General features: G+C 33.1%; 1 protein-coding gene across 1 annotated transcript in view; it reads right to left on the reverse strand.

The window, feature by feature from the left end:
* The window catches only part of LOC126819409 (laminin subunit alpha), a 69,660-nt gene extending 55,699 nt beyond the window's left edge, over positions 1-13,961 (reverse strand). Inside the window, exons 1-3 of the mRNA XM_050547417.2 lie at positions 13,578-13,961; positions 1,402-1,638; positions 467-637 (exon numbers count right to left, since the gene is read on the reverse strand). Coding sequence (XP_050403374.1) covers positions 467-637; positions 1,402-1,638; positions 13,578-13,961 — 792 coding nt within the window. The remainder of the gene's footprint in view (positions 1-466; positions 638-1,401; positions 1,639-13,577) is intronic.
* Between the last annotated feature and the right edge of the window lie 1,552 nt (positions 13,962-15,513).

The raw sequence follows: 15,513 nt of genomic DNA on the forward strand, positions 1-15,513 counted from the left end.
AAGGTTTTAACTTCAAATTTACAAATCATTCAGACTTTACTATGACTTACTATGACATAGATTACGACTCACTAGAATGATACATTTGGGAAATAAGTCACCTTTTTTCATGGATTGTTTTTCCTTTATTGTTACTTTGTTTTCATTCATTTTGAGTGAAGCCGGTCACATAACAGGCCCAGGACTGGCCCCTGGATTCATTCACTTGATCTGATATGTGTGTTGTTTACTGTTTGCAATGTCTGTGTATATTGCATGTATTGTCTGCGTTTTGTTTTATGGGTTTATGTTTATGTTTGGTGCAGTCCTCCTGCACTTAATATTACACTGTAATATTGATAATTAGGCAATTGTAGGATTATTTTGAATATTATCGAAATTATTAATAAATGTTATAATCATATTCATACTCCATTTGGGTAAATATAAATATTTATAATTGTGATAAACCATCAATAATACTTACACGTCTGGTAACAGAAGGATCTTCTCTTGCTACAGCCATTAAATGACCTAGTAGAGTTTTTGTTCTGATAAACTGCAATCTAATATTTGTGGCTTTTGTCCAATTTTGTAAATTGTCAGCATAAGAGAAGTTTTTGGCATTAGGTCTTTCATTCACCAATGAGATGACAATCTGAAAATGAAGTTCAATTTTTTAATTTATTGACCAATTTCTAGAGACAGCAAATTAAGTTGGACGAGTAATAAGAAGGGATATTGCCAAATATTACAGCATTTTGCCATGGTTTGAGATCCCATTGCTAAAATTAAATGTATTTGGTATTTGAATTTTTTTATCTTTATTGAAAATGAAATCCATGTTTGTCAGACACAGTGATGGGTTCATGGAGGTAACATGCATATATATATATACAGTATATGAAATAAATAACAGATTCTACTCTCAGGTAAAACCATATAGAAATATGAGTTTTTAGAAAGAAAAAACTAATTTCATTATTAAATGCCTGATGATCCCCCTAGTTGGTGAAAGCGTTAGCTAAGATGAAATTAGTTTTTTCTTTCTAAAAACCTTATACTTATATACACATGTACAGCTTAGCTTATCCAGTCTATACCTATTTTTAAACAATTTTGGCAGAATTAGTGTCAAATTTATACTAATTATTTTTTTTGTCAACGAGGAGTTAGACTTTTTAACCAAATTTACACATTCGTGAGAAATATATCTATTATTTTTAATGTACTTTGGAGTCTGAAATATCTCAAGGACACCAAATTGATTAATGAGCCTTTAGACTTCTTTTCAAATAGTATTATTGTGAGTATGACTTAAAGAATTTACCAGATAAACAAGGTTATATTCAAAATAACTAACATGTCCACTTGCTAATCACAAAACAAAAACTATCTTGTCCCAAACAAAGAAAGACAAACCTCTCCATTTTCTAAAGGTACAACTTTTGAGAATTCTGTAGTACATAAAACTTGATCATCAAACACTATCCGTCTGTTTGCAGGAGTATTGAAGAATTCCAAGCAATCGCTTGGTGTATCAGCAAAATACTGCCATGGTTTATAGGTTTCTCCAAAATCTGTTGATCGAAGTAGTGCCCAAACACCTGGTCTTGGAGAGTTAGCCATTTTGATAAAGACATAAGCCACATGGAATTCCTGAAAGACAATAAATTAAAATCAGGATATATAGTGTACATAGAGCATTTTATTCAATAATTTCAAGCATATCATATAATGTATTTGCATTGTACCAGTTGATCCAAGCATTCTGTTTCAATTAAATTGAATGTTTTACTTTACTAGTATAAAAATCTATTGAACATGTGTGTACCTAATTAATAATTATTCATCTACGTTCACTGTGAAATAGGGCCCTGTTGATGAAGAAATTTCCGGTTTAGATTAATTATAACATTTGCTATACAACTTGATTCATCCTATGCGTACATAGCTTCACATGTAGGTACGCTGTGTGAAATAGACCCCTGTTCATAATCACAGCAATGCTAACCTTGGTCCCTTTCCATACAACTGGGCAATTCTTTGAATACCAATATTTGATACAGTTGGAAAAAATACAATTTACCACCTTTAACCTTTTTTTCAATTTATGAAAAAAGCATGACAGACTTGAGCTGCCTGTTACAAAAGATCCCTGTCTATAATTGTAAGAAATTATTTTTTGTGATGATAAATTTAACTTCTGTTAATTCCACAGACCACAGCTTACTTGCATACCCCTTTTAGCTGTCATTCCATAGCTTATCTGCCATACCTGATAGCCATATGTGAATTACTGATTTTGTCCAGGAGCAAGTAACCCCCAACCCCTGCACCCAATATGCCCCTGCCCTCTCAAAAATTGATTGCTTTATATGAAACAAACAAATTAGCAGAGTGTGTACTTATAAACTTATATAACATTATCCATGTTGATGTTAAATTATGCAACTATGAGCTAACTCATTTACATGTTGCTCACCTGATAAAAATTACAATTTCCAAATAATGTTTGAATTTAATAGTCTTATCTTGATTAAGTTTCTATCATTAGCTTATCTGTAGATATCTAAATGAAAAGCTAAGTGTTGATTTACTTAGAGCTTTAAACATACATTATGCAAGAGCTAAATCTGCCTATTGCCGGTCTTTCTTTGGCCTGAAATGTTATATAAACTATTAATTAGACATTAATCGACTTATCCAAACCATAATCAACTCTTGATGTCATCTTATGTGTCTGATTTTCACTGGATTTGAATATGATCTGCTGCTCAAAGCTCATTGATGATTAAATCCAAAAATGGAGTTTAAAATCCTACTGTTTTGCTCTGAACTGGGCTAATGAAGATGGGCATACGCCATACAGTGTACTGTGAGGGAAATTTTGCCCGGACAGTGGCACTACCGCCTACTCTTATATCGAATTCCAACTGTCAAGGGATCTTTTACGTGCACGCCAATGTGTACACAGGACCTCAGGTTTTCGTCCCATCCAAACGACTAGACAGTTGTCCTTGTCAGCCCCTCCATCCTGCATCACTGACAAGGGGCAACCACGCTGGAAAATCTGGATGCACTTTCTCTGCCAATGCAGGGATCAAACACCCGGCCTCCAGGCTAGCGATACAGCGTCCTACCCACTTAGCCACCGTGACCCCCCCATCTAAATATAGGTTGGCAACAAAACATACGCCCACAGCAGCTATATCGTCCGAGCGGTCGACAAGGGTTGTCACATATTTATTCTTTTGTTGGTAATTAGGGGAATTTAATAGACAATTTCATACAGATGACATTATAATTTTCGTCGTTTGAGGGTTCACAAGGTTCTAAAAACTAAAACAAGGGCCGTAACTCTGGAAGTAATCTACAGAAATTGTTGAAATTCGACAGGCTTTTTCGTTTAACTAATTCAAATAATGCATATAAATTTCATACAGATCGGATGATAACTTTTGTCGCTCTAACGTTCACAAGGTTCATCAAAGTAAAACAAGGGCCATAACTCTAGAAGTAATTGAAGGATATTGCTGACATTCAATAGGCTTCTTTATTTCACTAATTTAAATGATGCAGATGAATTTGATACAGATTAGGTGATAACTTTTGCCGTTCAAGTGTTGACAAGATTTAACAAAGTGAAACAAGGGCCATAACTCTAGATGTAATTAACAGAAATTTGCTGAAACTCAACAGGCTTGTTTGTTTTACTAATCTAAATGATACATATAAATTTCATACAGATCTGATAATAACTTAGAGCATTCACAAGATACAACAAAGTGAAACAAGGGCTATAACTCAGGGCATAATTAACGGAAATTGCTGAAATTCAATAGAATTCTTCGTTGAACTAATTTTAAATAATGCATATCAATTTCAAACAGATCGGATGATAACTGTTGTCATTAGAGCGTTCACAAGATTCAACAAAGTGAAACAAGGGCCATAACTCTACATGTAATAAATGGAAATTGCTGAAATTCAATAGACTTCTTTGTTTTACTAATTTAAATGATGCATATAAATTTCATACAGATCAGGTAATAACTTTTGTGGTTAGAGCATTCACAAGGTACAAAAAAGTGAAACAAGGGATATAACTCACGGCGTAATTAACAGAAACTGCTGAAATTCAATAGGCTTCTTTGTTTCACTAATCGAAATGATGCATATCAATTTCAAACAGATCGGATGATAACTGTTGTCATTAGAGCGTTCACAAGATTCAACAAAGTGAAACACAGGCCATAACTCTAGATGTAATTCAATAGGCTTCTTTGTTTTACTAATTCAAATGATGCATATAAATTTCATATAGATCGGTTGATAACTTTTGTCGTTAGAGCGTTCACAAGGTGCAAAAAAAGTGAAACAAGGGCCATAACTCCAGAAGAAATTAACGGAAGTTCGTGAAATTAAATAGGCTTCTTCATCTCACTAATGCAAACAACATATATCAATTTCAAAACAATCAGATGATAAATGTAGTCTGTAGAGTGTTCACAAGAAATTGTGGACGACGGATGGACGGACGGATGGGGGTGACAGCAATATACGACCACATTTCCATGTGGGCGTATAAAAATGGATAATCAAGACTATGTTTTTTATCGTACCCACTTTAGTAATGATGATCGAGGCTGGGCTTAAAATTCAAAAGCTAATATCTTGGTTCACAATGGAGCAATTTGACAGAAATTTTCAATATATTCTATTTACCTTATTTTATTTTTAACTATTATAGCGAGAACGGACAACTCTTTATCGAATCTCCCAGAATGCCTCTTTAATGTATATTCTAGTTTTTTATGATACTGGTAAATATTTTCTTTAACTTTAAGCTTAGATAAAACTTTATATGCATTAAGTCATACAGCTGCCTATAACATTGTACACAGGCCTAATTTTTAAAAAATCATTTAATATAAAAGTCTGAACATTCCATTCTTCAAATCACAGAAGACTAATCATGCATTGATATTTATTATTGTGCTTTTTTTTACTGCTTTAGTGAAAATTATATCATTTATAAAAAGTTTATATATTTAATTTGTTCAATGTATATAAGTACAGTAGTATTATATAAACTGAGGTCAAAAATCAGACAGTAGCAATTTCCACTGATTGTGTAGGTAAAATATGTAGAAAGTTTAAACAGGAAATAACAAGCCTGTGTTACATTACACTGATTTACAGTAGATTTCCTGACACAAACAACTCAACACTCTGTAAAAATGTGTTCCATAAAGAACAATTAGGTCAGATATTAACCTCAATGAAATTATTTAATGATATTTCTAATGACCAGAAAATTGCCCTATAAGACCACAATATATCCAATAACTTAATTACCGATTGTTATCTGAGTGTACACAGCACTAGTATTGATATTCTACTTAACATGAAATTCATGCATTATGCAGTAATATTTTTGAATATTTGTGTGTGGTGATATTTATAAATTGAATGAATTTTTTAAAGTAATAGATTTAAGGTGTGGTGAAATGGATGCCCCCACCTGCCTCAATTAAATGAAATGAAATGAAATGCAGTTTAACGTCCTACTGTTTTGCTCTGATATGGGCTAATGAAGACGGGCATACGCCATACGGTTTGCTATGAGGGAAATTTTGCCCGGATAGCGGCACTACGGCCTACTCTTATATCGCATTCCAACTGTCAAGGGATCTTTTATGTGCACGGGACCTCAGTTTTGTGTCTCATCCGATTGACTAGACAGCTGTCCTTGTCAGGCCCTCCATCCTGCATCATTGACAAGGGGGAACCACGATGGAAAATCTGGATGAACTTTTTCGGCCAATGCAGGCATCGAACTCCCGACGTCCAGGCTAGCGAGCGCCTCAATTAAATATCAGAGCTTCAGGGGGTTGCTCACATGACTCATTGCTTAGATGACTCTCAAAGACTACTTTGCTACCTTTCAAAATGGTTAAAATATATATCACATAGAAATCAAATTTAAGATCTCTTGATCACACATGATAGAAATAATGAGAAAGAGCCTGTAAAATGAGATGAGTGTTGAAATACTCTTAATGTGCGGTTCATAAGCTCAATGTAGTTAAAGACTACAAGTAGTACCCATGCAATGAATCTTACACCCATAGAAACTTTGGACGAGCAGTTTATATAGGTTGTCACAATTTTATTATTTTACAAGTAGTGGAAGCAGTTACAAGACACCAAAAGCAGATCAAGAGTAACGACACATGAAGTGCATGTAATTATCACAAATAATTCATTATAGAGCCATTGTTGAGATAACTTTCAATTTGTACACACTTTTAAATTTTATGGAATATTCTGAATATAGTATTATTCAAAATTAATTACATTAATTCTCTTGGTAAATATATTTTTTCTTTAAATGATATAAAAATTCACACTCGTAATTGATATATGCATAAAGTAACATGAATGGATTAACAGAGGCCATCTTAGATGAATCTCTGTCATGGTTGTACCTCCAAATCATACATACAATACGAAAACAATCCTTCCAAAGAAGATAAAAGTTTTATTCCATTTCATTTTTGGGATAATATCCAAAAGAGTTTATATGGTTTCAAAATCTTCACTTAAACCATTTTCAGTCACATTACCAGTAGCTTAAATGAATTAGTACTGTCTCCTCTATAGCACTGTAAACATGATGTGTGTCATTTTACAGTAGCTGTTATTTAATACTACTGTTATCACAGCTTTAAACATGTGTAATGTGTACATTAACTGATTAAATATTCTATCAATGCATGGTATTATATACCACTTAAAACACAATAAACACTGATATCCTATAACCCTGTAATAAACATACATGTCAATCATTTCTACCTTCGAACAAGTTACAAAGTCAGCTGATTGTCAACGGAAATTGACAGGTCTGCTCTGCAGGTCCAGCATAAAACTTTATACAGTGCTCACTGTATTAAATGACAATCTGATCATAATACAGATCTATATTTCGTTTCGTTTTTTTATACTTTCGATGACCTACACTACATGAAGATTTGACCAGTTGTACTGGGAGGTCGCATCAGAGGTCATACGAGCGGCTTTTGCTTTTGACCCTATCGCGTCAAACATTTGATTAACCAATCAGCATTAATGTTTCTAGTGGATTACCCACAGTTTCATTGGCTAATCCCTCACACCATCCAGAACACGTCAATGATAACAACTTTTCCAGATCCTAGTGTAGTAAAGACAAGTAAAACGAAATTTTGAACTGTAAAAAACGAAACGAAATAGGATCTGTGTTTTAATCAGATTGTACTAAATGAATAATTTTGATGTAACTTTGTTGTAATCTATTCATCATGTTTTCAGTAAAATAGCAAATACCTTAGAAGAAGCCCCCCCAAAGGCATGGTTGGCCTTGCCATTCTATTAATACGTTATTGAAGACATCATCAACATTAGAAAAGCTGGTGTCTTCATTTGCTTCCATTTTGCTTATTCACAAAGTCACATGTCACAAGACTATTATGTGATGTTATTTCCATGGAAACAAGTTGACACCAGTTGTAAGACCACTCATGTCTACGGCAGCTAGTTGCCGACTTGCCGCTAGTTGAAGCAAGTTGCAGAAAGTTAAACATTGGCCACTAGCTTCAGCTTGGAGTTGTAAGAGGTGCTCAGGTCAACCTTTTTCAATTGCAATCAGTTAATGCCAGATGCTCCCAGAACTTTGGAAGGTCGATATAAGCCCCCCTGAAAGCTACTGGGTAAAACTTAAAAACACTAATAAAGAGGTGCCATCCACTGGTGTAATAATTCTCAAACAAGTGTATTTAACAAATATCCCTTTAATTTCATTATAGAAACAATAAAATTATTAAGTTTCTATTTTTACTTTTTCTAGATAAGTGCTAATATTTTTCATTACAATTATTATCAAATCCAATATCTCTTTACTTAAACATAATGGGACCTGGGGTCTGTTTCACGAAATCTTAACTAAAGATAAAATCAAAATTTTAGCAGATACTTCAATTTTGATTGGCTAAGCACTAAAATCAATCTAATATTATCCAATCAAATTACTAAAATTTGGATTTTATCTTAGTTAAAATTTTGTGAAACAGGCCCCTGTATAATACTGTCTTTGAGTCAGCATCAATGTGCTAAAACCATTAACAGACAAATATAAGACTTTTAACATAAAAAAGAGATTATATAACATGAACCAGCAACTCCAACAATTTCAAATAATATACTGTATCTTTTGTGGTATTTATATACACATCTTTTGAGGATTGCTAACATGAAAATTGTGTTTTAAAACTATTTGGTTCATATATTTCACTGGCAGGACATTAAAGAGAAAAACTTACATGTATATCGCCTATTGCTTTTGTGATGTAGTTTCAGATAATTTTAAATGTTACATGCATCAATATTGCTTTTTTTGTCAAATAATTGTATCTATCTTTAAAATAATTAAGACCAAACACATGCATCATGCAAGTTGAAATATTGAACCTTTTCTAGGGATCCTAACAAAACATTTTGGCTAAATCCCAGAATATGTGTATTTGTGCGGGTTAGTTGTTAGAAAAATGTAGCAGATAGATATTGAAATTACTACAAAGTTTCTATTATTTTTTTCCAATATTTTGCTTGACACTTTATACACAGTTTTATTCAATAAAATACAACCCCAAATAAACAAAACAGTTATCTTTCGACAGCCATTACTTCCTCTCACGAAAAAACCCCCCAAACCCAGTGCTTTCTCTAACATATATCTGTGGTAGGTATTTCAACTATAAACAGCAACATTGACATAAAGCTCAACTCCCTTCATCATCCATACTGACCATAGACTACAGACTTAAAGTTAATCCATATAACAAAAGAGTTGACCAGACTCCTAGGTACACACTGCTAATTTAACTACCCATTAAATGTACAACAAATCTATTTTATTACAATGAAGATCATTTTAGACCAAGACCAAAGATCAACATTAAAAGTTCAATGACAATTCACGCAGAGATAGGTCTATTTTAGACATTCATCAGCAAATATCCAATTTATATTGATAGAAGAGCAGTAATTGAATCCGCTTTTACAAATTTTTATCAAAACTACAATTTATAGCTCTGATGAGGAGAAGATGTCTGCTTTATGTCTACACATGTGTCCTTTTACAGAAGAAGCAAAGATTTTTTCTGAGAATAAAATTAACTAATTCTATGTGGAAAGATCTTAGAACCCTTTATTCTAGTCCCAAGCAATTATGTACTGATCTGTAATATGTACAGAGCCGAATGCTCTTGAACTATTCAAATGTCTTTTAGTTTAGACTAGAAGAACCACAACCAATTTAAATGTACAAACGTCTTTCTCCCTCTATCCCTCCCTATTCAGAGCTGCTAGATCTGCTACTGTCTCTGACATATATACAGAGAATGAAACTCTATAACAATTTGGTATTATCATTTAACTTTCTAAGTTTGCAAATTAATCAGTTTTTAGACTTTTCATGAAGCAGTATAATATTTTAAAATTTGTTTTAATATTTTTTCAAAAACTGTGGTAAAAGCAGACACAATAGTTCAATGTGATGAGTGTATAAAAAGGAAATGAAGTAAGAATAAAATGTAGTTATGGATGATATTTCCTGTGTGTATATATGATATAATAGTTTACAGCTGTTGTATAGCATTTTCCTTCTATTACTTTAACAGTAGTACATGTAGAATACTTGAAAGACCTTGTTGGTACAGCCAAGTATTGAGTTACTTCAAGTGCTTGTCTCTATATTAACACAACAGATTCAGGGGTGAACTACCAATACTAATGGACAACATACAAACTTTACAACAGAAAAGAACCATTGTCCATTTTAATCTCAAGAACATCTGACCACTAAACTAGTCAACAACAGAAATATTTTAAAAGTTTACATTAAAGTGACAAATTTCTCAAAATCCAAATATACTGTACAGTTTTTATTCATCCACATTTCATGTGCAAGTATACTGTCCTCACCCCTCCATCCATCAACTTATCAAAGTTACAGCTGAGTTTCTGAGATTTTTTCCTTAATGAAATTCAAATTCACACATTTAATTTATTTTTCACAGAAAAATTTGAAAGCCATCCTTAAAAAATGCTAGTGGGCATCTATATTCATCGCCTGGCAATGTTACATTTTCAGTTATTTTTTTGAGTTTTTCCCCAAGGACTATATCTTGAAAGAAATACAAACAATTATAGAGATATTATATTTCTTTAAAATGAAATATAACTTTTACTGTTTGACCTGGGAATTAACCCTGCCTCCATCAAGTCGCTAACCTAACAGAATATCCTTATGTCTGACATGATTGTTTGATGATTGCATAAATTAGCAAAGAAAATATTAAGGTTTGGTGTAACATGATACAGTATTTTATTTGTATTATGGGCTATTAACATTATATATGCAAGTATGAAGAATTTTAATTGCCTTATTAAATACTTAGGTCGTCCTCGACACACACAAGCATAAATTCAAAGAATTATGTCTTTAATAACATTAAGATGGACTTAATGGAATACAATAGATAAGAAAGATTTCAATAAAGACCATTATTAACATTTCATACATTATCTCAAACATTTTTTTTTTTACATTAGTTATGATATGGAATGTACATTTATGAATACTCAGCCAACTCGGGTCATTTTGAAACTAATAATGTCATATCAGGGATGGACTGAGAAGGAGTCTGAGAGTATGGTAGGCTCAGAAGCCCCAAAAGAGCCCTTTTTAGTCATGAAATTACATTGTTTTTGATTAATTGGAAATGAAATGAAATCAGTTGACATTATTTATTATTTGCTGGGGAGGTGGATTACTGAAGGTTTTGCCTAATCAAAAGGACACTCATTAATTGATGCTTAAAATTCTAGGTTTTAATGAATCTATATTAACTGGGCCACCTGGGAATCATTATAAATAACATACTGGCACTGTGGTACATTTTTCAGTTTAGCAAGATCATATTATCAGCATAGAATTTCTTGACCATTTCTCTTAGGTCAACATTCTGAAATCAAAATCTTCCTGTTCTCTTTACTTTTGATGTCAGTCAGTTCACATGTGGTATTTATTATCATTGTGGTCAATGGGTGGGCTAATGGTCAAAACTGACCATTACAACATCTGTTGGTCAAACAAGTTCCTTTTCACTCAGTCGGATGTCCTACTTTTGAAACTATTTAAAGTAAGGAAGTAAGACTGTTGGTTTGAAGAACTGCCTTCCTGATGTATTACCATGGCAACCATGTAATCTGATCTGGCTGTAGATATAAAGTTGACAAGATAAGCTCAAAACTCTACAAAATTGTGCCAACTTATTGTAACCTAGTTATGAAAGCCGGTAGCCAAAACTCAGATATAATTTTAAAGTGAAGTCTAAATTTCAGGAAGATCTCATACAAAATGCAATGGTAACTTATACATGCGTGTTTACATGTGCTAATTTGATAGTTTCTCACACAAATCTTAAAGTCAAACTAGAAATTAAAATTTTACTATAGGAAATGGTTCCTGAATTCTGAAGCAGATCCAAATGATACTTTGAACAGGATTGATAGGGGCTGAAAAGTAGAATCAGTAACTATATACTTGATTTCTCATGGCTTAATCAACGCTTATACATGCACTAAGATTATTTAACATTTAATTATGAAAAGAAAATTAAAATACCAACGCTAGATAATTTCCTGGACTGGATTCAATCAGATTTAAAACAGGCCCATCAATATGGTTCTTGGTAAATAAAGATGACAGCCATCTTGTTACATAGGGAGCAGCATAGATCATTGTAATTTTCATTTTATCAAATGCTGAAGAGAATTGAACCATTTTTCGACTGATATTTCTATTAGAGATTCAACTTTCACAATATTGTAGTTTGCAAGGCATTCTATAGCACTAAAAATTTGAAATAACTAGCAATAAACAGATGATGGTGCAAAAATATACTGTATATTTATATATTTTTATTCTCAAATTTGTCTCAACTCTTATTGTGTCTGAAATCAGCTAATCATGTAAATACATGTAATGTAGCCAGAAACAAACACACTGGACATGTGAACATTATACTTTCAACAGACTAGACTTTCTATTTACACAGCCAATAATGTCAATACACAAGAATCACCTTTCATATTTTCGCATTTTGAAGTGACCTATGTCTTTACATCTACAAGCCACAAACTAACACCTTCAATCTGTAAATGTCAAATATGTTTCTACTACTTATTGAATAATCAAATTTCATGTTCTTGTTACAACAAACTATAATTATTTAAAGGAAAACATTTCAATTGGTAAAAGCAAACCAATAGAAAATACATGTATTAAAGTGTAAGAGAAGGCAAGCGACAGAGAGACAGACAGAGAAACCTGGTTTAATGTCCACTTGACAGAAACTAGGTCTTTTCGGGACTAAGGCGGCAAGATAAAACATTATGAATGAACAGGGGCACCAAGAAGGATATACTGGTAGTAAAAAAATGTATCACATCATTTAAAGTGTGATTTATATCTATAATCCTGGTGAGTTATTGAAAAATCTACTTGTAATACACAATATAAATAGTGTTACAGAGTGGAAATAAATAAATCACATCAGAATACTTAACATATTTTGATCATTGAATTAATAGAACCATTATAAGATGCCAAGATAACTAATGTCCTATTTATGTGAAAGTGAAATTGTCTGAGAATGGGAAGGCCGGGGTTTAATCTCATTTTTCATTTATAATTTTTAGTGACACCTGTAAGATGATCATCAATTCCAGTACATTTAATCCATCCATCACTGTGTACTTGGACTGCTTATCTTGAATCATCTAATAAATACTGATAATACAATTTCAATAAACTAGCTACTTATACTGGCCATTACTTATCTTATACATATACTGTAATAACATTATTGTTATTTATAAGTACATTAACCTACCATACCCAATAACGTATCAATCTTTATGTTTGAAATATAACATCATCAGAAAAGATAGAAATAATTTCTTGATATGAAAAATTCCTGAATCAGCAGATTTCAAGAATATACCTTTCAACAATTGTCTGGAAATTGGATGTTCATGTAAATTCATGAATGTCCTTGGTATTGGTTAATAAATTCCTTTTACTTTTGCTTTATTAGATATTATGGTATTAAATACTGTAAATAAATGGAGACTACAGTAAAGTTTTCTATCTTTTCTAGGAAATATACCATACAATATTTACATCTGTTTTCATATGTACATGTACAAATATGCATGCCAGAATACTGGCAGTCACACACCCCCCCCCCCCACCCCCTTCTAAAATAAACGTGTATGTTTGATATTCTTTTCTATTAATCATATCTTTCATCATGTGATTTACACGTTTTTAAAGGAAAGTTTTCAACAATTATTTCTAGGTTGCCGAGTTTGTGTGTTCAACAAATAGTGTATAAAAGGATTCCAAGATAATGCATTGCATAAAGCGGAACAAAATATTCTCAAACAAAAAACTTTCTGAAAGTGTAATAAACTTTTTATATTACCTGTCCCAAGTTGACAGTAAGATTAACTTTATTATATTGGGTTCCTCTTGACAAGGGGGGACTCTGCCACCATCTCTGTGTACCATCAGTAGCATATTCAACTTTATGTGTTAATTCGGGGATTTGGTTATTACAATGATCACACAACTGACCACGGATCAATTCCCGATCGCCTTCATCACGTCGTAAATGGTCACTTGTTGCACCGGTCAATCTACAAAAAAGTTCGGGTCCGGCTACATCTTCCCCACACGTAGCCGATGCAGTAATATTTCTTGTTTGAGCTAAATTAAAATAAGGCGGCGTTAAAACTTGAGCTTTTGTACATAAAATTAAAATAAAACACAAAAGGGCAAAGCCGGGTAGTGAATCCCAACTCGCCATGATTAAAACCTAAAAACTAGAAGTTGACACGGAGCAAGTCGACTTTAAAGACTTGGGTTATACTCATTTCTCGTCTGGGGGTAATGCAGGGTAGAATTTCCATTGCGTAATCAGTGTACAATAGGACGTAATGTTTCAATTTTTGTTTACTTTGTAAAATCAACACAGTTTCTAGTGATTGTTAAAGCCGATTTGAGATAAAACTTTTGATAGCTGGTTCCGTAAACAACATTATTCTTAGTCCACATTTATATATTAGACTTTCCAAATAGGCCAACAGCACGCGCAATCACGTTGATGAAGATAATTCTTGTTTCAAAATTTCAATTTTTACCAAGTTAATATACACTGTTAAAGAACTTTTCTTCCTTGTGGTAAACTGATTCTTAAACTGATATAGCACCTACTGAACTGACAAGAAAAGAAAGTGTTGCCAAGTTTTTCAGATGGTACAAAAAATGGATGTCCACCTGTGTACTACACTGGAGTGCACGTAATTGAATCATTGGCATTTGGAATTAGGTAGAGACTCAATGACTAGGTAGAAATGCTGCCCACTAGGCTAAATACTCCTCCCTGATATTGCACAGGTCCAAAGAACAGAAAACACAATACATTTTAGTCTCAAGTATTCTGCTATCCTATTATTTGGGGTAAACAGTTTAACCCTGAAGGATTAAAGGACAATATTGGTGTCAGTCATTTTCACATAATTATGTGATAGAACTGGTTAAACATGTTCCAAATATAATTTTAACACAGAGATCATTGCTTCGATAGATGCGTTATGAAGCCTCACATAACAACTTTTGGTCTTGGAAGGAATTATTAGTGAGCAGAAATTCGCCTGTGTATGTTATCACTCGTCACATCAGTCAGTTATATAGAAGGATAACTCATTTTTTCCTTTTGCGTTCATCATTTTCCTTTCTTGAAAGCTTCCCAACGCATCTATCTAGCAATGATCTTTGTGTTAAAATTATATTTGGAACATGTTTAGCCAGTTCAGCCCAGTTCTATCACATATGTTATAATGCCCGACAACAATATTGTCCTTTAAAAAAACACTTATATGATCCAACATTCAAATGAAATAAAATTGTGTGTTTAACTTACTGCTGTTCTGCACCAACTGGGTTAATGAAGACAGACATACATCATGCAGTGGTCTATGAGGGAAATTTTGCCAGAACAATGGCACAACAGCCTACTCTTATTTCAAATTCCAGCTGGGTTCTTTTATGTTTATGCCAATGTGTACACATTACACAAACTGTTGTTTTTGATCCCAACCGAACAACTAGACACTGTTTCATGCTAGACTCTCTGTCTTGCACCACTGACACAAGAAAACGCTGGAAAATTTTGTGAAACTTTCTCGACCAATACCGGGATCAAATCATGAACGTCCTTGTTAGTGAGGCAGCGCCTTACTCACTGAGCCACCATGGCTCCCAAACCAACATTCAGGATTCATTGATTCTGTATGAAAGAATTTTTGCTAAAATCTGCTTGGTAAGAATAGGCACTTGGGTAAAATAAACCTTTTCCC

Source organism: Patella vulgata, chromosome 4 (assembly GCF_932274485.2).
Source record: "Patella vulgata chromosome 4, xgPatVulg1.2, whole genome shotgun sequence".
Lineage (NCBI taxonomy): Eukaryota > Metazoa > Mollusca > Gastropoda > Patellidae > Patella > Patella vulgata.